Source organism: Petaurus breviceps, unplaced genomic scaffold, assembly GCF_028583685.1.
Source record: "Petaurus breviceps papuanus isolate PSGF00001 unplaced genomic scaffold, PetGlider_PUasm1.0 91041, whole genome shotgun sequence".
NCBI classification, from domain to species: domain Eukaryota; kingdom Metazoa; phylum Chordata; class Mammalia; order Diprotodontia; family Petauridae; genus Petaurus; species Petaurus breviceps.
The window spans coordinates 17,830,619-17,851,774 of NW_027187400.1; the positions used below are offsets into that span (position 1 = coordinate 17,830,619).

General features: G+C 47.2%; 1 protein-coding gene across 1 annotated transcript in view; it reads left to right on the forward strand.

The window, feature by feature from the left end:
* LOC138154309 (anoctamin-7-like) overlaps positions 1-21,011 on the forward strand; it is a 23,161-nt gene extending 2,150 nt beyond the window's left edge. The window contains 22 exon segments of the mRNA XM_069078939.1: positions 2,052-2,160; positions 2,540-2,583; positions 2,585-2,692; positions 3,116-3,223; positions 3,402-3,538; positions 4,847-4,904; positions 5,018-5,128; positions 5,309-5,489; positions 5,556-5,646; positions 5,769-5,860; positions 7,537-7,686; positions 11,648-11,781; positions 11,963-12,061; positions 12,564-12,648; positions 16,163-16,270; positions 17,022-17,080; positions 17,647-17,744; positions 18,068-18,204; positions 18,484-18,680; positions 19,259-19,404; positions 19,496-19,586; positions 20,439-21,011. Coding sequence (XP_068935040.1) covers positions 2,052-2,160; positions 2,540-2,583; positions 2,585-2,692; positions 3,116-3,223; positions 3,402-3,538; positions 4,847-4,904; positions 5,018-5,128; positions 5,309-5,489; positions 5,556-5,646; positions 5,769-5,860; positions 7,537-7,686; positions 11,648-11,781; positions 11,963-12,061; positions 12,564-12,648; positions 16,163-16,270; positions 17,022-17,080; positions 17,647-17,744; positions 18,068-18,204; positions 18,484-18,680; positions 19,259-19,404; positions 19,496-19,586; positions 20,439-20,690 — 2,595 coding nt within the window. The 3' untranslated portion in view covers positions 20,691-21,011.
* The last annotated feature ends 145 nt before the right edge of the window (positions 21,012-21,156 follow it).

The window sequence follows — 21,156 nt, forward strand, 5'->3', positions numbered from 1 at the left end:
CACCACCTCCACCACCACCACCACCATCACCATCACCACCACCACCATCATCACCATCACCATCACCACCACCACCACCACCACCATCACCATCACCATCACCATCACCACCACCATCACCATCACTATCATCATCATCATCACCTCCACTTTTGGAAGATGGAAGGTGGGGAGAAAGAACCAGAGGAAGGCAAATATCCTGATTTTCAAAAGGGGGAGAGCCTACAAACTGTAGCCTGATGAGTTTGGATTCAATTCCTGGAAAAATTCTAGAAAATGTTCTCAAAAGGATGATAGGAGGCCATCTTGGAAAGGAAGCAATGATTGCTAAAGGCCAGCCTGGCTTCATCTACTCAGCCTCCTAGGCAAAAAGGCTTCTGGTCACCTTTATCTCTGTACACCATCTCTCCCATTAGAATGGAATCTCCTTGAAGGAAGGAATTGTCTCACTTTTCTCTAAATCCCCAACACCTAGCACAGTATATAGTAAAGGCTTAAAAAAAATCATTCATCCATCAAAAGCAGATCATACCAAAATCAGATTTTCCCTTTTGGCAGGGGTTGTAGTCTGGTAAATCAGAAATGCTGTAGCTATAACTTACTTAGATCTCAGCAAAATATTTGAAAGTCTCATTCTATCTTGCTGAACAAGTTGGAAGATATTGGCAGGATCACAGTACAGTTGGGGGAATTGGGAAATAATTGATTTTTACACTTTACAATTATCTCATTTGATCCCTGATCATGGCTCAACAGCTACCTCCTTAAGAACCTGTTTCATCTCGTGCTGATCCCTCCACTCCCTCTTCTCCCCATCCCTAGTCAACAATTTCTCCCACATCCCTTACAATAAATCCCAGTCCCAAAGAATAATAGGTTTCAACTCAGAAATAAGTCTCTAGGGGCGGCCAGGTAGCACAGTGAGTAACAGCACCGGCCCCAGTGTCGGGATAACCTGGGGGATTGAGTCTGGGCTCAGATACTTAGCACCACACCCAGAAATAACTGGCCATGTAACCTTGAGCAAGTTACTTAACCTCAATTGCTTTAAAAATAAAAAAAATTTTTAAAGTCTTTAGTGGAGTGCTCCAGGGATCTGTGCTTGACCCTGGGGCTGCTTCCTGTCTTTATCAGTGACTTGGATAAAGATACAGATGGTGGCCTCATCAGATTTGCTGAACACACAAAGCTGGGAGGGAGAGTTAAGAACATTGGTAGACAGGGTAGAGATGTCAAAAGATCTCTCCAGGATAGAGGCAAACTATGATGAAAAAGAATTTAGGGGGGAGTGGAGAATGTAGAATTTGCCTAATTATAAGAAAATTTAGTAGGACTAAATGTAAAGTCCTACTCTTAGGGTCAAGAAATCAACTTCATCCGTAGACTATTGAATAGCCATTGCTGGAGAACAGTTGATCTAAAGATCTAAGCCCAATTTGAATTTAAAACCCAATTAGAGCAGTTTGCCAGGGGTTTTGCAAGGCAGATTTAGGCTTAATGTAAGGAGAAAGTGCCTAATTGGAGCCATCCCCAAATGGCATGAGCTGCCTTGGGAGGTCTTCTCGCAAAGGATGGGGACAACACTTACTTGTTGGAGGTTCTTGGCAATGCAAAGGTTGCACTAAATGGTCTTTGGATTTCTTTTCAGTTCTAATTCTTGGAGATCTGGAACGATGAGTGGGAAAATCAAGAGCCAGAGGAGTTGAGATCTGGGAGAAGGATGACTGGGAGAGTTGAGGACTTGGGAGAGAAAGGAAATGACTGGGAGGAGTTGGGGGGTGGGTTCCCTAACAGCCTTTAGGGAATAAAGGACTGGAAGAGATGACTTTGGAGGGGGGAGGGCTAAGGGGTGAGGAAAGTTAGAGGGGGAGGAGTGGGGTTTTGAGGGGTGCCTTCTCTCAGATCTCTGACAGCAGCTCCATTGTTCAAGGCTCTATAGTTAGCAGGCAGTAGGAGGGTGGGTGGGAGGGAGGGGCTGGCACAGCTGGCATTGGAGGTGGAGCTGGGCACAGTAGTACAGCCTGTATCTGTAGCTCAAATCATGCCCCCAGGAGTGTCAGCGAGAGGAAGAGGAGGACAACCCCATCTTCATCCCCTGCTCCCATATCTCCTCTCTAGACTCCAGGGGCAACTATTTCCGAGATCGGACGACCAAGATCGGTGAGAAGGTGGGAGAGGGAATGGGTCAACCCTTTAGGCATGTTAGGGTCATTTCACCCATGCCCCTGCCTCCAGGGAGGACTTCTAATTCATCCTATTTCTCCACCCAGCCCTGCATGAACACCTGGTAGTGGAAAGTGTTTTCTTAAATTCAATCTCAATCCCTCATACTTCACACTTTTTCTTCATATTTGAATAACTATACTCTGACCCTATTTCCTAACATGTTTTTTAGGCTGAAAGACAATGATTTTTAATTCCCATTTTCTTCCCTCCCACTGAATGAATGTCCAAGGATCTCCCCCTTTTAGTTACAGAACACGATTTGGGGAGAGGGGAGTGGAGAGGAGGTGTTCATTTAGGACTCTCCTCCCAACAGACTTTGTGCTTGTGTGGGAGGAGAAGCTGTGGCTCCCTGGGAGGGGGGGCACTGGCAGGGTTTACTAGGACTGAATGGCAGAGGCTCCAGGATCACAGATGGTGGCAGAAATTCCAAAGGAATCTTCAGGCAGCTGGGCTGCTCCTGGAGGAGGTGAGGACAGGTCTGCTGGGAAGGGACCTGGAAGCAATGCACAGGCACATGTCCTTTCCTTCCCTGTCTTCTTCCTGGAAATGCACCCAGCCAAGGTGCCCAGTGAGTCACTATCACTAGGAACCCATCCGTTGTCCCCCAGAGGCTACCCAGCTTGACAGCATCAGACTCTGGGTTATTTTCCCACCTCCAACTGAATTTGTGCCCAATGCCATAATTCCTATTTGTGGCCCTTGTTCTGAGAACCCTTCCTTCCATCTCCTATCCAGGGTTCCCAGATTCTGGGATTCTTCCCTCTTTCTGTATCTCCATGGCTCCCAGCTGTTAGGTCAGAATATGTGTGAAGGATAGGCAGGTGTTTGTCCTGACTCCTGGTTGGGGGTTGGAGTGTCTGGGTCTCTCTGACCCTCACCGTGTACCTAGGAGGAGACCCCCGGGGAGCAGAGGGCAGTGCACTACCTGAAGCTGAGCGCCCCCTGGGAAGTGCTGATTTACTACGCGGAGGACCTGTGCATGCGGGCATGGGCGTGGGCAGGTGGGCTGTGGGCATGGGCATGGGCAGGCCCAGGGCCTTGGAAGCAGCTGAGCTGCTGGATGCCAGCTCCCAGCAGTGGCTGTGAGGGTGACTGCAGGAGAGCAGGACTGAGGAGCCCTGCCTCCTCTGGGTCCTGGGGGGCTGGTGAGAGGGACCAGGGACGGCTCTCCACAGGTCCAGCTCAGCCCGGACACTGATGGCTTGGCTGAGATCCCGCGTCAGCTCTGTCTCCCCAACCCCTTGCAACAACATGTCCCCAACAAACCCCTGGACTTCTATACCTGTACCTTCCGCAGGTCCAAGCTCAGCAAGTGAATAGAGACCCTGGCTACTTTCTCCCCTTCCAAGCGCTGTCTCCCAGCTCCAGCCCCACTCCCTCCCCTCAAGAACCTGCCAAAAGAAGAGGTTTAGTGGTATCATCTCAGATTGGGAAGGGACCCCAGAGAACGGCTCTCCACCCACACTGGCCTGCTGCCAAGCACCCCACGGTGGCTAATCTGGCAGGGTCTCTGCATGCAAGCTGGTGCCTAGTAAATGTCCAATTAAATGGATCCAGCTTCCACTTGTACCCTGCCAGTGATGGTAAGCTCATACATTATCAGCTCTCAGGGTGGGAAATTCTTCCTTCTACTGGGGATTCAGTTCAACAAACCTAGTAAACACCTGCGTAGGGCCAGGTACTGGACTGGGAGGTGAGGGTACAGACAAACTGGACCGGAGTCGCTGCCCATATTTCCCCTAGCTGCCAGTGCTCCCCCATCCCCCTCAATCTACCTGGCATTCATTTTGTGTAATCTTATTATTTATGAGTTGTACGTTGAGTATAAGCTCCCAGAGGGCAGAGCTAATTTCACTTCTGTGTTTGTCTTTGGGTCCTCAGTGCCTGGCACATAGTAAATGCTTATTCTTTGTTTAATTGTCTCTATTGAGGATGGGGGCAGTAAATGTGACGTGTACAAAGATCAGTAAAAACAAAGGATAATCACAGTAATTCTGAAAGGAACAGAACTCCAACAATTAGGGGGGACAGGGGAGGAATGGGAAAGAAAGGTCACACAAGCTGTGCTTTGAAGAAAGATAAGGATTCAGTGACTGGGACAGCTTGATGGTGCCGTGGATAGTGTTGGACCTGAAGTCAGGAAGACTCATCTTTCTGAGTTCAAATCTGATCTCAAATACTTCCTAGCTGTGTGACCCTGGGCAAGTCACTTGACCCTGTTTGCCTCAGTTTCCTCATTTGTAAAATGAGCTAGAGGAGGAAATGGCAAATCACTCCAGTGTTTTTGGGGTCACAAAGAATCAGACATGAGTGAAAATGACTAAACAATGTCAAGGATCCTGTGAGTGGAGGTGGGGAAGGGAATGCATTGTAGACATGAGAGAGCAAAGGTGTAGAGATGGCCAGTGGACTGTTACATGTGGGGAACTGGACTAGTCACCTAGTTTAACTGGGATGGAGAGTCTGTGCTTCTGTTTGCCAAGCTAGGAAGCCTGGCTTCCCTCTCTAGCTTGGGTCAGACTTGCTTGGTGTGGGCATTTCTGCCTGCTCCCAGCCCTGGTCACTATGGAGTCCTGAGCATCAGCATTGTCACCTGCCTTGGGTTCTGCCTCCTCTGCAGGTTTCTAGGCAGTGATTCCCCAGATTACTACTTCTCCAACACCTAGAGACACCATGTGGTGAGTGACTGCCCATTGGGGAAAGAGGAATGCAATGGGTGCTGAGATGGCCTGAGACAGCTCAGGCCCCTCCCCTCTGTCCAGCAGGCCACAAGGGGTCCCTCCCTCTGCAGGTGGCAGAGATCCTAGCACGCACAGTGTATGAGAAGCAGAAATGCGCAGAGATAGGCATTGCCCGCCTGCTGGCCGAGGGGGTCTACACTGCTGCCTTCCCATTGCATGAAGTAGAAGTTCCTAGATGTATTAGATATCTCCCTGGGGGAGGGCTCTAACAGGCTTTGGTGCCTGGGCACCAGCTGGATCAAATGCACATGAAGCGTGGAAAGTGCTATCCAGTTGTGAGATGATGTTACTGAGGATTCTGGCCACCCCTGCAATGCACACCTGCCTTTTTTCCTTCCCAGGGCCCCTTTGAGCTGCCTGGCTATCATGTGCCTGCCACAGACTTGAACCCTCGACAGTTGCTGTATGCCTACTGGGCACGCTGGTGCTGTTGGCACAAATACCAGCCTCTAGACCATGTGCGCGAGTATTTTGGGGAGAAGGTGGCTATCTACTTTGCCTGGCTAGGAAGGTGGTCATAGGGTGAGGGACTAGGTTCCTAGATGGGTGCTAGTCAGTCTCTTATCACTCTGTTCCCTGCCATTCCAGGCTTCTACACTGCCTGGCTACTGCCTGCTGCCATCGTGGGCACCTTGGTCTTCCTCTCAGGCCTCCTCACCATGGGCACCAACACCCCTGCGTGAGTGTCTGCAGGGCATGCCTGGAGTAGCCTGGCCCTGTGTCCAGGCAGGCACCTGGGAACCAGAGGGGGCGAAGGCAGGTAAAGGGGGCATTTCAGCCAGCCTCAGCCTCTGCCTTCAGGGAGATCTGTGCCAGTGGGGGCACTTTTGTCATGTGTCCACTCTGTGCTACCTGTGCCACCTGGAACATCTCGGAGATCTGCCCCATGGCCAAGGTGAGCCAGAGAGATATTGAGGGTTGGGTGGTGGAATTTGATCCAGCTAGGTGTAGAACCCCACCTTATGATACCCAGAAATTAGTCTTTCTCCTTTCCAAGTCATTTTCCATGCAGCTACTAAATTGATATTCCTACTAAAATTGATCCTAAATTGATATTTCAAAAGTACAGGTCTGATTGTGTAAGCCGCCCCCCCCCCCCGCCCCCACCATGCACCTTTAGGACTGCCATGGCCTTTCATCTGCCCTGCCCCGAACATATTATCTCCCCCATTGGATCATGGACTTGTTTAAGTTCCAGGACTACATTACCTTTTCTGTTCTACAGGGTGTCCCTAAAGTCTGGACACATAGGAGATCTCATTAACTGCATATTTTCAAGAAATGAAATGAATGAAATTTTCAACAACATTTTATTTAATTAGCATAAATTTTAGCCATGACAATTTCATATGGAATAAAAGCTTTCATTAGCTACTGGGGACTACTTTCCATATTAATGAGATTAATTAATTAATGAGATTTCCTATGTCTTCCTATGAAATCTCATTTATGCTACTTAAATAAAATGTTGTTGAAAATTTCATTTCTTATCACAGCACTTAGCACGGCGTAAACACTCAAGTGCTTTTTTAAAAATTAATTTTAATTTTTCCCCCATTCCCTGTCCTGCTCAAGAAGATTGAATGGCTCCCTATTTTGCCCTGATAAAATAGAAGCCTCTCTTTTTGGCATCCTTTGTGGCCTGGCTCTCTCTTTCCAGACTCATTTCCCATTTCCCTTTCTCGTGCATGGTGCATTCCAACCCAGCATCCTGCTGTCCCCCAGAAGATGTGGCATCTCTGACTGTTCTCTTGGGTGCTTGGGATGCTCTCCCTCCTCACCGTCTCCTCTTGGCCTCCCTGGCTCTATTTAAGGATCAAAGCCACCTGCCAAGTGCCACCTCTTACAAGGGGCCTTTCATGACTCCCCAGTTGTTAGAACTTTAGCCACCTCCCCAAATCACTTGGTAATTTGCATATGTTTTTCATTTCCTTATCTGTGTATAAGTTGTCTTGTAGACTCTAAGCACCTTGAGGGGAGGGGCTGTTTTCATTTTTGTCCTTGTGTCACCAGTGCCAAGCATGACTGGCACATAATGGGTGCTTAATAAAGGTTTATTAAATTGAATTAGTAGCCTGATCCCCTAGAATCACGATGCAGTGGCCAACACATTATATTTGGAGTCAGGAGATAGAGGTTTCAGTAGGCTTTGCAGGTTGCAAGGGATAGAGTGTTGAGTTGGGAAGACATGAGTTCAAATCCTACCTAAGACACTTAGTAGCTCCGTGCCCCTGTCTTAAATTTCCTTAGGCTCAGTTCCCTCACCTGCAAAATGGGGATGATAATAGCACTTTCCAGGGTTGTTGTGAGGATCAAATGATATAACATGTGTAAAGTATCTGGCAAATCTTAAAGTGCTTTATAAATGCTAGTTATTATTATTATTATCATTGCTTATTAGCTTATTTGGCAAGGTTTTTCCTCTCTCTGGGCTTTGTCTGAAAAATGAAGGGGTTGTCCCAGGTGGCCACTAAAGTCCCTTCTGGCTATAGAACTAAGATTCTGTGATCAATAAATCTAGGGTACTAGGGTCCCAGGCCCACCCCAGCTCCCTTGTTCTTCTCCCTTTAACTGGGCCACCTCTTTGACAATCTAGGGACTGTTTTCTTCAGCATCTTCAGGTCTTTCTGGGCCATGGCTTTCCTGGAACACTGGAGGCAGAAAAATGCCATGCTGGCCCACCACTGGGACTGCACAGACTTCCAGGAGCAAGAGATAACTTCTACCTCTTTGACCCCTCATACTGGGCTGCTTCCCAGTCCCTTGTTGGCATTTAGTGAGACCCAATCTCAGGGCCATCTTATCTTCTCTAAGACTCAGTAAGATAAAGGGATTGGAGTAGCTGGTCTCCAGGTCCTTTTCACTTCTAATTCTATGTTCCTAAGAATTAGACACAATCTTTGACCTCAAGAAGCCCACATCAGGGGAGACCAGTTGAAGACATAAGAAGAGTTAAATAAAACAGTCTATAATCAACAAACACATAAATAATATGGCTAAGATCCAAGTATAGAATCAAAAGGCCCTCCATGGCCAACATCCAAGTGAAATTGACCAACAGTCTAGTTTAAAAAAAATATCTGAGTCATATGGACTTGCTTCTGGACATGCAGAGGTTTATGATAGTAATTCAGAACCAGGTGATTGCCATCAGAAATTAAGGAAAGGTTCTTAAAGGGACTGATCTTCATGTTCAGTGTCAATTATGCAAGGGGATGATAGAAATCGAAACACATCATCATCACTGACTATAAAAATTTAGCACTAAGGCGTGGCTGAGGTGGTGCAGTGAATAGAGCACTGGCCCTGGAGTCAGGAGGACCTGAGTTCAAATCCAGCCTCAGACACTTAACACAAAAACTAGCCGTGTGACCCTGGGCAAGTTACTTAACCCCAATTGCCCTCCAAAAGAGCAAAAAAAAAAAAAATTTAGCACTAATGAATATCCAAGAAGACTTGGTCAGAATTATGCCTCAGAAGCTTGCTCTCTTTCAAGAACAGACGACAAATACAGACCTAGATATGTCTTGGAGAACTCAGCCAGTGAATTGTACTTGAAACCAGGGAGTTCCAACACAAACAGAATTGCTGATTCCAATCACTCTGACATAACATTGCTCCACAAAGGACTCAAGAACAGTCTTTTTAGTAGATGTAGCAAACCCAAATACTCATCATCTCTAAGCTACTTAGAAGGAAAAGTTTTCAAAATATATATAGACCCAAATAACCACACTCATTTGGAATGGACTCCATCATGCTCCCAAGCTGGGTACCTTCCCATCCCCTCTTCTGCTTCCTTTGTGTGTTATCAACACCCCCCCCCCTTTGTTAGATTGTAACCTCCTTGGGGGCAGGGGTTTTCTTTTTCACATTCGTATATATCCAGTTCTTAGCACAGCCTGTGCTAAGAATGTTGATTGGCTAACTGTCTGAATGTGGCAATGGGATAAGGTACATGCCACATCTATTGTTCTGGCTGCTGTTGGAGTTGTCCCAAGGACGTCTGCAGGGAACCTGAGATTATTTTCTATTCTAATGCTTTTATTCACTTAAAAAACTGTCCTTTTTATCCACTTGTACAATATTAAGGAATATTAACACTTGTGCCAGGATCTTTTCTCTCTGGATCTTACTGGAAATGAAGGGAATAAGATAATAACAATACCATCAATGACAATAATAAAAATAATACCCCTCCAAAAAAGCCAACCCAACATCCATGCCCTGAGTCAAGGACAGTGACAAAATAAGGGAAGGTCAGGGTGGCTAGGTGGTGCAGTGAATAGAGCACCAGCCCTGGAGTCAGGAGGACCTGGGTTCAGATCTGACCTCAGACACTTAACACACACACACACACACACACACACACACACAAAACTAGCCATGTGACCTTGGGCAAGTCACTTAACCCCAACTGCCCTCCAAAAAGCCAAAAAAAAAAAATAAGGGAAGGTCAGCCAGAGTGATGTATAACAAGCACTGTGTGCAAGCATTTACCAAGCACCTACTATGTACCAGGCACTGTTCTTTGTGATGGGGACACAAAGCATGGTAAAAGACAGTCCCTGCTCTCAGCGAGCTTTCAGTCTAATGGGGGAAACAACATGCAAACAGTTATGCACAAAGAAGATAAATTGTGCCGTGTTAGCTATGAAGGCTTGGTGAAAATCTGAATGTTAGCCAGTGGAGATCTGGTGATACCACTGATTGGGTTCATACCTGGCCAGTGTGATGTAACTGTTCCTATGAAACTAAGAAATGGACAGAATGGTCTCGGGCTACAGATCAGCTTCACTCAAAGCCCTCATGATGATCAGCTTGACACAGAGAACAGCTTAGTAAATGGTGGCCATTCAAGATGGCAAGACACATGATCAAATCAGAGAAATATGGATCTGCTCTATCATGAATGAACACGTGTTCTTGTTATATATGACAGTGTAGCAGCATTCCAGTACCTATGTACAACAACAGTATGTGCTTTGACCATTGCCAGTATGGAACAGAGGAAGAAGAGTGGAGTGATCTAGGAATACTCCTAAGGATGTGCATTAAATACCACTGTGGCAGAATTGGCTTAAGAAAACTATTGGAGTTCTGCAGAAAGACATGGAAAGATAACATCAGTGACTAAATGGTAAGTGCCATAGGAAATGGGATCACCATCTTAACCAATTAAAGACATCCCAAAAGAGACAAGTAGAATGAAATTCAGAAAGCAAGGGTATATTGGAAGTTATCAACAATTAAAAGCAAAAGTCCCAAAGTTAAGGCAATGCAAGGATTCAAAGCAATGCAAAGAAACCAAATAAACAATAAAATGTCCATCAAAAACTTGATCACAAAGACTTGGGGAAAATTAGAGGAGAGAGAACTCTTGAAGAAAATTCCTGGCTACCTAAATAGTCACACAACAAAACTATAACAGATCAAATGAGAAATAGAAAGCATTGCCACCATTAATATGATAAATGACAGAACAGTAATGGCAGGGGATGATGTAACCAGATCTTCTAGCTTCTCTGCAAAATGGGAAAAGAACAAAGTATTGGAACAGTAGCATCATTACAGATAGAAGCTGCCCAGGTGCTGCACTGACACATGGAAATCTGAGAATGACATTTTAATAGGTGTTGCCATACCAAACATTCATAATCTCCAGACTTCATAGAATGTAAAACTTTCAAAATGTAGAGACCTATTGAGAAGAAATCAAAACCATATGGGGACAGTGCAGATCAACCTCCTCCATCCTCCCTGCTGCTGGAGTAATCCCAGGAATCTTTCAAAGATGATTTACATCCCAATACTCTTATCTAATTTTGAAATACAAGATTTTATTCACCTGAGCCATAGTTTGAAGAAACTAAACTAAAAAAGAATAAAAGCAAAACAGCAACTTGTTCTTGGGCTATTTCTATCTGAACCCCATCAAAAAGTATAGAAAAAAGATAATGGTAGTAATAAGAAGAATCATGGGACCATAGATTTAGAGTTAGAGAGTTCCGGTGATTTGCAACATACATGTAGTATGTTGCAGTCAGGATTTGAATCTAGACTTCCTTAGAAGCAACTAGTGGTGCAGTGGACAGAGCACTGAGCCTGGAATCAGGAAAACCTGAGTTCAAATCTGTCTCAGACATTTACGTCAGTTAACCTCCATCTTCCTCAGTTTCCTCAACTATAAAATGGGAATAACAACACTTATATTTCATGGTTGTTCTTCCCGGTTTGTTGTGAGGATCAAATGAGATAATATTTGTAAAAAGCATTTGGCACAGTGCCTGGCACATAGGAGGTACTATGTAAATACTTATTAACTTCTTTCCCTTCCCTTTGAACTCCGAATCCTGTGCTGTTTATGTTTCTGTCTTTTCCCGAAATGGGTGGTTTTAAATACCCAATAGGGTTATTATAGGAGATCAGGGAAGGCATCCTGGAGGTGGCGTCTGAAGGATGGGAAGATTTGGACATGGAAGGGTGTTCCAACTGGAGATGGCGGGAATAGTAAAAGCTCCATTTCCCAATGTCTCAGGGCTTTTTGTCCCCCAAACCCCCAGTTGGCCCTCAATTTGTCCTTTCTCCTTCCACGTTGGCCATTCCTAGGCTATTCAGGATGTCAAGCCAGTGAGCTAAGCCCTGCCCTGTCCTCTATTTTGTCATTATATTATTATTATATCCCCACCCAGAGTTTGCAGCTATGGCACCGCAGATGGCTCAGAACCCTGTAACTGGACTAAAGGAGCCTTACTTCCCCCCTAGGACCCGCTTCTCCCGCATGGTCACTGGATCCATGGCCATTCTTGTCATGGTGAGGAGCTGGGAGGTAGGAGCCTGGGAAGGGCCAGAGTGGGAAGGATGGGAGGAGAAGGATCTGAGGCCTAGCCAACAAGAAGAGAGGGTGATGGGAGCTTTTCCTGGGGCAGCACCCCAGGCCAAATCTGAGCAGGCATTTCCCACACATGGACTCTCCCATGCTTCTGGCTCCTCAGCTGTGTGTCGTGATGATTTTCCTGGTGTCCATCATCATGTACCATGGCATTGTCAGTATTGTCATGTTCCATACAGGCAACCCTGTGCTCATGACTCAAGTACTGTGGGAGGCATGGGGCAGGGGGTGACTCTGTCCCTCTCTTTTCCCTTCCTCCTGTTTCCACAACCGGCCTCCAGGGAGATGATGTAATGGAGAAACCAAAGACCTGAAGTCCTGGCTGTGCCACTTACTCTCTGGGCAACCTTGGGCGAGTGACTTCTCTTCTCTGGCCCTCAGGGTACTCCTTTGCTGGATGCAATGATCTTAAAAGTTCCCATCCATGCCTAATTATTCTCTCTTCTCAGGACCCTCCTACCACTGACATTCTGTGTTCTAAGGACCCTCCCAGCTCTAACATTATGTTCTAAGGTCTCTGTCACCTATTCCATGATGACTCTGGGGAGGCACCTCCCTGAGTCCTGGTCCTCTGGTGTTCGGTGGGCTCTGTGCACGAGCTCCTGGAGGGAGACGAGCAGGCATGGGGGTGTTGGCTGTGTGGGTGCGCCCTAGACTGGGAAGGGCAGACAGCACCAGGTAACCAGGCAGTGATTGCTTTGCAGGCTGGCAACATTGCCAACATCAGCAGTACTTTCCTCAACCTGGTGCTGATTCTCCTGATGGGAGCAGAGCAGCTCACCAAATGGGGTCAATAAGTGAATGGGGCAGGGTCAAGCAGGACTTCGGGGAGTCTGGTGGCATCTGTCCAATGTGATACAAAGCACATCAACCAGAAGTGCAGTCTCAGAATTGGAAGATCTTCTAGACCCTACCTGAATAGGAAAGTATCTGACAACAGAAGAACAAACAGCAGGTTTTGCTTGAAGTCTTCCAGTAAGGTCAAGGGGTCTGAGTTCAAATCTCAACTTTGTGTGATTTGGGAAAGTCATTTCACCTATCTGGCTTTCAGTTTTCTCATCTGTGAATTGAGGGGATTGGAGTAGATGATTTTCAAGATCTTTTCTAACTCTGATTCTGTGATCTTATGAACTTTAATTTTGTCCTATGTGGGAACTCCCTTCACCAAAGCAGATTGCACCCCTTTTATGACTTAATAACTAAGCCCTAGAGAGTTATCTAAGGTTCACTGAAGTTAAGAGTCAGAGGTAGGATGTGAACCTTGGTCTTAATTGACTCTCCTTGACCATACAGCCTCACTAATAATCCTATAGCAATCTCCCAAGGCAACTCTTTCATAACACCTTAGGATAGCTCTAATTGTTACAAAGAGCTAACAGTCTTTCTAAAATTTGCCTTCCATAAACTTAAATCTACCTTTCTGCAGTTTCCACTCATTCCCCCTAGTTCTGCTCCCTGAGGTCACAAAGAACAAAGCTAGTCTCTCCTCCATAAAACCTGCCTTTCAGATACTTGAAGACAGACCTCATCTACCCTTCAAGTCTTCTCTAGGTTAAACAACTCAAGTTCCTTCAACTAGGCCACAATTGGTAGAGTTTTAAGTTTCTTAAAATTTATTTGTATTTTATTATTTTCAGTTCTGAGTTCCCTCCCCTTCCTTCTCCTAATCCCCCACCTATTGAGAAAGTAAGAAAAAGAAAATCTCATAAATATGAATAGTCATGCAAAACAAATTCCCTCATTAGCCATATCAAAGAAGAAAAAGAAAGAAAAGAGAATGCTTCAGTTTGTACTCTGAGTCCACTCATTCTCCACCTGGAGATCGATAGAGTGTTTCACCATGAGTCCTCTGGGATTGTGGTGGGTTCTTGTGTTGATTAGTTTCTAAGTCTTTCAGAGTTGATTATTGTAATGTAATGCCAAGGAAAGGCAACTTCCCAAGGTTTAGAATACCAGCATAGGTTCTCTCCATTTTATTCAGTGACCAACCAAGAACAGAGAAGATCAAAACATGACATCATTCCAAATACAGCATTTACTAAGCGTGATTAAATAATCTCCAAGGACTACCCCACCCCAGGACCTTCCATTCATTCAATCAGTTACAAAGTCCCTGGTCTAAATACGTCTCCACCCCTAGGCTGTACTTTCATTTAGTCCATCACAAAACCCCTCTTCTCAAATGGAGATTAGTTTCCAAACATAAGTAAACTACATTCATTTGTTCAACCACAGAACACAAAAAGATCAAAAGTTCCCCACCCCTGGATCACAATTGAATCTACCCCAGAGTTACATCAAGTTTAAGCACAGCACTTAATACCCAAATGGAGGTCTTTTCTTCATCTTGACATGAGGCAAGTTCTCAGCAATCTTAGTTCCTGGGGAGACAAGGCTTAGCAAGGCCACAAGATACATTGCCAGTCCCTTCATGAATTCATCCTCTGTCTGTAGAACAGTCCTAGAACCCCTGAAAACATTAGCAAAAACCCTCTCCGAGGATTTCTGTAAACATACAACAAGAAAATCCTTCTTCAGGGCTTCGGAACCAACAGCAAGGTTCCCAGACCCCTGCAACAACAGCACTGTCCTTCACCAGTGGACAGTATTCACTCTGTCTGCAGGACAGTCTCCAGACCCCTGCAACAACAGCACTGTCCTTCACCAGTGGACAGTATTCACTCTCTGTCTGCAGGACAGTCTCAGGGCTTCTTAACCAAAAGCCAGGTTCCAGGACTTCTTCAACAAAAGGACTGTCTTTCACGAGTGGACAAATCTGGCAAAACAACATCAAAACAGACAGACAAAGTACCAGCAAAACAGCCATGTCTCCTCAGTCCTCGGCAGCTCTGGCCGCAGGTCTCAAAAGTCCAGGGCAATTCAAAGTGGCCCCCAGCAATCCTTCTCAGTCTCTCTCTCTGCCTCCACGTGGGTGCTGCTTCCAAAAAGTTCTTCTGCCTCTCTCTTGTCTCTCCAAATCTACGTCACCAGCTCCTCCCAGTTCAAGACTTTCTTTTCACATCAACAAGTCCATCCCACAGGTGGGATTAACAAGCTCTGGGTTTTAACACAATCAGTTTGAAAAACTAAGCCAATACAGGGGAATCTTTAAATGCCATTACTATCACAATTATCTTTACAATATGGCTGTTATTGTATACATTGTTTCTTTATTTCTGCTCACTTTGCTTTGTATCAGTTCATATAAGTCTTCCCAGAATTTTCTGAAACCATCTCCTTCATCATTCTTACAGCAAAATAGGATTTTAGGTGGCACAGTCTAGAGGCCCTTCCCCACCATCATGGTCACACTTTTCTGGACATGCTCTTTCTTATTAATGTCCTTGACAAAATAGGATGCCCAGAAGTGAACCCAGGACTGCAGATGGGCCCTGACCAGGTTGTAGGATTAGCAGACCTCATTCCAAATAGTACAAATACCCTAAAATTATTCAGTCAATCAACAAACATTTATTGAATACCTATTTTGTGCCGGGCACTAGAGAGGCAGCCTTACATGGCAGGGAAAGGGCCAACCTTGGAATCAGGGAGATCAGAGTTCAAGGCTGATACATATTGGAAGAGGAATGGGCCTGTGTGGTACCAGAGAAAAGAACTAGACTCTATGGAGGGAAGTTACAGAAAGACGAATATAGGATCCACATGAGGAAAACTTGCTGGTTTTTACAGCTGTTCACACAGCTGGAATGGGATGCCTTGGGAGCTCTTAAGAACATTGATGTAGAGCTGGAAGGGGCCCTAGAAACCATCAAATCCACCCCTCTCGTTTGGCAGCTAAGGGACTTTAGGCACAGAGGGACTTGTCCAGAGTTGCCCAGTTAGTCAGCGTCAAATAAGACTTCTGTCTAACTCCCTGTCCGGGGTCTCATCTACTCCATCTCCCTAACCTCAAGCAGAAGATGGTGACCACTTGTCCTGTATGTCATAGATGAGGCGTGTGTGGGGACATCCTAATTCAAGCACAGGAATGGGTGGTGTCTAAGGTTCCTTTCAATTCTGAAATTCTGAGTTTCTGAGACCCAAAGGCGAACTTTGCCTCTTCTGCCACCATACTTGGTCCAGAGGGGTCCCCAGAGCCCACAGGGGTATGAAATGCACTTGAGAGTTCCTAGAGTGGAGAAAGGAAAGCAAGCCAGAAACCCCTTTGGTCAATATTGGGGGCACCAAGAGAAGTAGGAAAGGCAGACTATGTTAGGGGTGGGCTTGGTCCCTCGCCAGCTGGACCTCTGATTACCTTTAGTTTACTTCCATTAAACAAAATCCCTTCCCGACAAATCCCCAGAAATGCACCGGACCCAGAGCCTTCATGAAGATGCCTTCACTTTTAAAGTCTTCATCTTCCAGTTTGTCAGTTTTTACTCCTCCACCTTCTACGTGGCCTTCTTCAAAGGTAGGAGAGTGGGTGTGGCAGCTGGACCCAAATGTCAAATTTTAGGTAATTACTAGCTGTGTGATGCGGGGCTGGTCACTTTGCTTGTTTGCCTACAGACCTCATCTGTAAAATGGGGACAACAATAGTACCTATTTCCCAGGGTTGTTGTGGGGATTAAACGAGATAATATCCATAAAACACACTGGAAATCTTAAAGCACTGTATAAATGCTAGTTATTATAAGAAGTCCTAGAGAATTTCCTAAGGCATATAAGCCAACTTGCCTAGCTCTGATATTATGGGTTCTAAGTGCTCCCCCAGCTCTGACATCCTGTATTCTAAGGGCCCTCCCAGCTCTGACATTCTGTGTTCTAAGGGCCCTCCCAGCTCTGACATTCTGTGTTCTGAGGGCCCTCCCAGCTCTGACATTCTGTGTTCTGAGGGCCCTCCCAGCTCTGACATTCTGTGTTCTCAGGGCCCTCCCAGCTCTGACATTCTGTGTTTTAAGGGCCCTCCCAGCTCTGACATGCTGGGTTCTAAGGGCCCTCCCAGCTCTGACATCCTGTGTTCTGAGGGCCCTCCCAGCTCTGACATTCTGTGTTCTCAGGGCCCTCCCAGCTCTGACATTCTGTGTTCTGAGGGCCCTCCCAGCTCTGACATTCTGTGTTCTAAGGGCTCTTACAACTTGAGTTTTATGAATTCTTGGCCTGTTTGTGAATAGATTTTGGGGTGGTGTTGGCCAGTGAGTCTAGTTGGTGGTTTGGGCTTTGCAGGTTCATGGGCTATCCTGGACAGTATGGCACCCTGCTGGGCATGAGGAATGAGGACGTGAGTACCTCTTGGGAAGGCAGGTTCAGGAGGGCCCCTTGCCCTGACCCTGCATGCTTCCTTTGACCTCTGCAGCCTCTGTGGATCAGGGCTGTCAGGGCCAGCATCCAGAAAGGAAGGACATGAGACAGAAGGTAACAAGGAATGTTTCCTCTCAATCCAATGTAAACTCTTTGAGGGCAGGGACATTTCATTTTGGTCTTTATGGCCCCAGACCTCCACATTTTGTGCTTTTCAGATCAGTCTTTAATCAGGTGTGGGGAACTCTTTGGTGAGGGAAGTCACTCCATCGATGCAGATGAGTACCGCCTGGGACACTGGAAGTTTCAGTGACTTGTCCAGAGTCAGTGTCAGAGGCAGGACTGAAACCCAGGTGTTACTGGGCCACAGGCTCTCGCTCAGAAGGAACTTTTAAATGCTTTTTGAATGAATGAATGTGTCTCACACAAAGAGGTATGAGAAGGCAACAATAGCCATCTCCACCTGTGAAATGTGGGAGGGTAGCACGGAACCTGTCCTATGCCCTGAGGGCACAAGGTGATGGGGGTTCTCTCCTGTGCCCACAGTGTGGACCCGGTGGCTGCCTGACTGAATTAGCCCAACAGTTGTTCATCATTATGGTGGGCAAACAGCTGGCCAACAATGTGGAGGAATTTGTCTTGCTGTGAGTTTTCAGTGGGCACTGAATGGGTTGGGGGCACCAGCCAGGTGGGGCCTGCAGAGGGAGGAATCAGTCCTGGGGGCTATCAGGGTTCTCTAGCCCTTCCTTCTTCCCTCTTCCACCCTCCATGTACTGGGCCACATCCAGTCGTCCTGATCTCTATCTGGCCACTGGCCCCAGATGGCTCTGGAGAAGAAAGTGAGGCTGGTGACTTCTCACAGCCCTGCTTCACATCAATCCAATTCATTCGGAAGTCATGGCATCACCTTCCTGATGTCCTTGTTGAGGACAAAGGACAAACCACGCACACTCTTCCATGTCCATAGGAAGATAAAAGCCTGGTGGCAGAAGCAGCAACTGGCCAGCCTGTGGGGAGCCCAAGTAGGGCATGACCCCCGCCATTGGGAGGATGACTATGAGCTCATTGAGTGTGAAGGGCTGTTTGAGGAATACCTGGAGATGGGTGAGCTTGGCACATGCCAGGATGTCCCCCACTGGGGGGTGGGATTCAATGGGAGTGACTAGTAGGCCAGGCAGCTCCCAACGGGGAGTAGAGCCATGCTGTGGCCCTTAGGACCCGAGCTCCCACAAACCTAGCATATGCAAGACCAAGGAGTCAATCAACAAACATTTATTATCTTGTGCCAGGCACCGTGCTAGGTACTGGGGAAACCCAGGCAAACTAATTGAGATTACAAAGTCGAGGGGAGACCTGACCCCCAGCTTCCCCCACACCCTGCAGTGCTACAGTTTGGCTTCATTACCAACTTTGTGGCCGCCTTCCCCCTGGCACCTCTCTTTGCATTACTAAACAACTGGGTGGAAATTCGCCTGGACGCCCACAAGTCTGTGCGTGAGTATTGCGCCGAGCGGGCCCGGGGCATTGGTGTCTGGCTGCTCATCCTGGAGATCATGGCCCATCTCTCCATCATCATCAACATGAGCCAGGGTTGTGGGCAAGGGAGGCAGGGAGTAGGGATTGTGTATCGGAAACCAGAAAAGTGGGTATCGGGAATCAGAGTTCTGAGATTTGGGGCCCAGAGGTAGAATATTAGGATCAGAGTCTAGAAATGGGGGCTTGGACATTATGGCCTCAGGGCAGGTGTTGGAGAGCAGTTTTTGGTGATCCAAGATTAGGAATCAGGATTGAGGATGGGGAATTGGAGATCAGGGACCAGAAGTAGGAACTCCAGGACTGGGGAGCAGAGATGAATGAACAATCAGCAGCTCCAAGATCAGATGCAGGATTGGGGATCAGATCAGGAACCACAGGCTAGGACTCCAAAAGTCAGGGATCAGAGAACAGATCATAGTCATAGACATAGATCTTAGAGATGGGAAATGGGGTCTCAGGGATCAGAAATGGGAGGTCAAAGATTGGGAATTAGGCAGCAGAGGTCTAGGACTCTGCACTGGAGAGTCAGAGAAGGAAGGCAGAAAAGTAAGAATTGCCCTGGGCCACTGGAAGTTGGGGACCCCAGGCAGACCTCTCTCTTGCGACCTTTTTTGTCCCCCAGGCCTTCCTCATTGCCTTCACCTCGGACTTCCTGCCCCATCTCCTGTACCAGTATGAGCACCACACTTATCTTCAGGGTTATGTCAACTTCACCCTAGCTCAGGCACCCCAGAATTACCTGGTCCAGGGCAACCACACCCCCTGCAGGTATGGGCAAGGGGCAGGAGCCAGGGGGAAGGGGCACGTGTGGATTAGGAGGCCTATGGTGTGCCCCCTTCCTTTCCCTTGCTGACTCCAGGTACAAGGCCTTCTGGGATGAAACTGGGAATTTTACCCTCTTCTACTGGAAACTGCTGGCTGTGAGATTGGGTTTCATCCTGGCATTTAAGGTAGGAGCATTTGGGTCACAACCCCTGAGCTGAGGAGCTGACCCTTCCCATCCTTCTTCTCCTCCTCACCCCCATCCCCAACCACCATCTCCAGGCTGCCACTGGACTGACCAGTCTTGGATGATGATGTTATCAATGGGATTGAGGTAAATTGTCTTAGGATCATAGTATCAGAGATCTAGAGATGGAAGGGCCACCCTCCTCATTTTCAGAAGGGGAAACTGAGGCCCAGAGAAGGGAAGTGATTGCTCAAGGCCACAGAGATAGTGTCAGAGCTGGGGCTGGAATCTCTCTGGTCCTCAAAGTTCTCATCTATGAGAGGGCTGGACTAGGGGGCTTTTGAGGTCCTTTTCTAGATCTATGTCTATGAATAATAATGATAATTCCTATTTCTTAATACTTTAAGGTTTACAGAGTCCTTTTCTCACCATTACACAATGAACTCTATAATGTGATTATTATTATTCCCATTTTACATATGAGGAAACTGAGGCTTTGGGACTGGTGGGCAAAGTGGCTTGCTGAGGGTTACATAGCAATTGCCAAAATCCAGATTTGAACCCAAGCCTCTCCTGACTCAGAAGTCTGACTTCTCTCTATTCCTACCCCCCCCTTCTCTCTCTCTCTCTCTCTCTCTCTCTCTCTCTCTCTCTCTCTCTCTCTCTCTGTCTCTCTCTCTCTGTCTCTGTCTCTCTCCCTTTCCTTTCCAAGCACCTGAGCCCTGACCCATCCCAGGCAGACAGTGGCTGGCCCTGCTGGCAGAACCCAGGCCCCATAGTTGCTCTCCCTCCCTGTCTTGTACTCTGATCCATCCTTGTGTTTCCCTCCTCTCTCTCTCTGTGTCTCCTATAGCATGTTGTGTTTTTCTTCCTTCAGCTCATAGCCTGGCTGGTGCCTGACATTCCTGCAGAGCTGGCATTGCAGATGAAGCGAGAATGCTATCTGGCCAAGCAGGCACTGGCTGACAACCAGGATGCCCTGTTCTCAGTGAAGTCCCCCAGCTCCCGACAGGTCTTTGCTCCTCAGTGCGCTGGATCTCCAGGGTCTCTCTGCCCTTTGGACATAGAACCACCGAGATCATCTCTGCTAGTCCCCACATTTTAGAGAAAGTTACTGAGGTGCAGACAAGGGAGGGAACTTGTCTAAGGTCTCACAGGTCAAAAGTAGCCCAGTTTGGGATCTGAAATCAGGGCCTGTGTCTCCAAATCCAATGTTCTTTCCACTAGACCACATTGCTTCCCTGGCGATGGGATCATAGTCTCAGGGGTGGATGGGATGCATGAGTTCATTTAGTTCATCCTCCCCCCCCCATTTTACAGATGGTGTGTGTGTGGGGGGGGGGTTGGTGACTTGCCCGAGTGACAAGAATCAGAGTAGGGACCCCATGCAGCCCTCTTTGGGCAGCCCCAGCCCTGCCTGGGAAGCTGTCCCAAGGGAGCTCCCCTCTCTTGCTGTTCCAGCGGGGCACCTGTCCCCTGGGCCCCCAGTAAGAAGGTCCACTGAGACGGAGGGAGCCCATGCCCCAGGAGTTCTAACTCCATCAGCCTCAGGCAGAGCCTGTGCCAAGTGC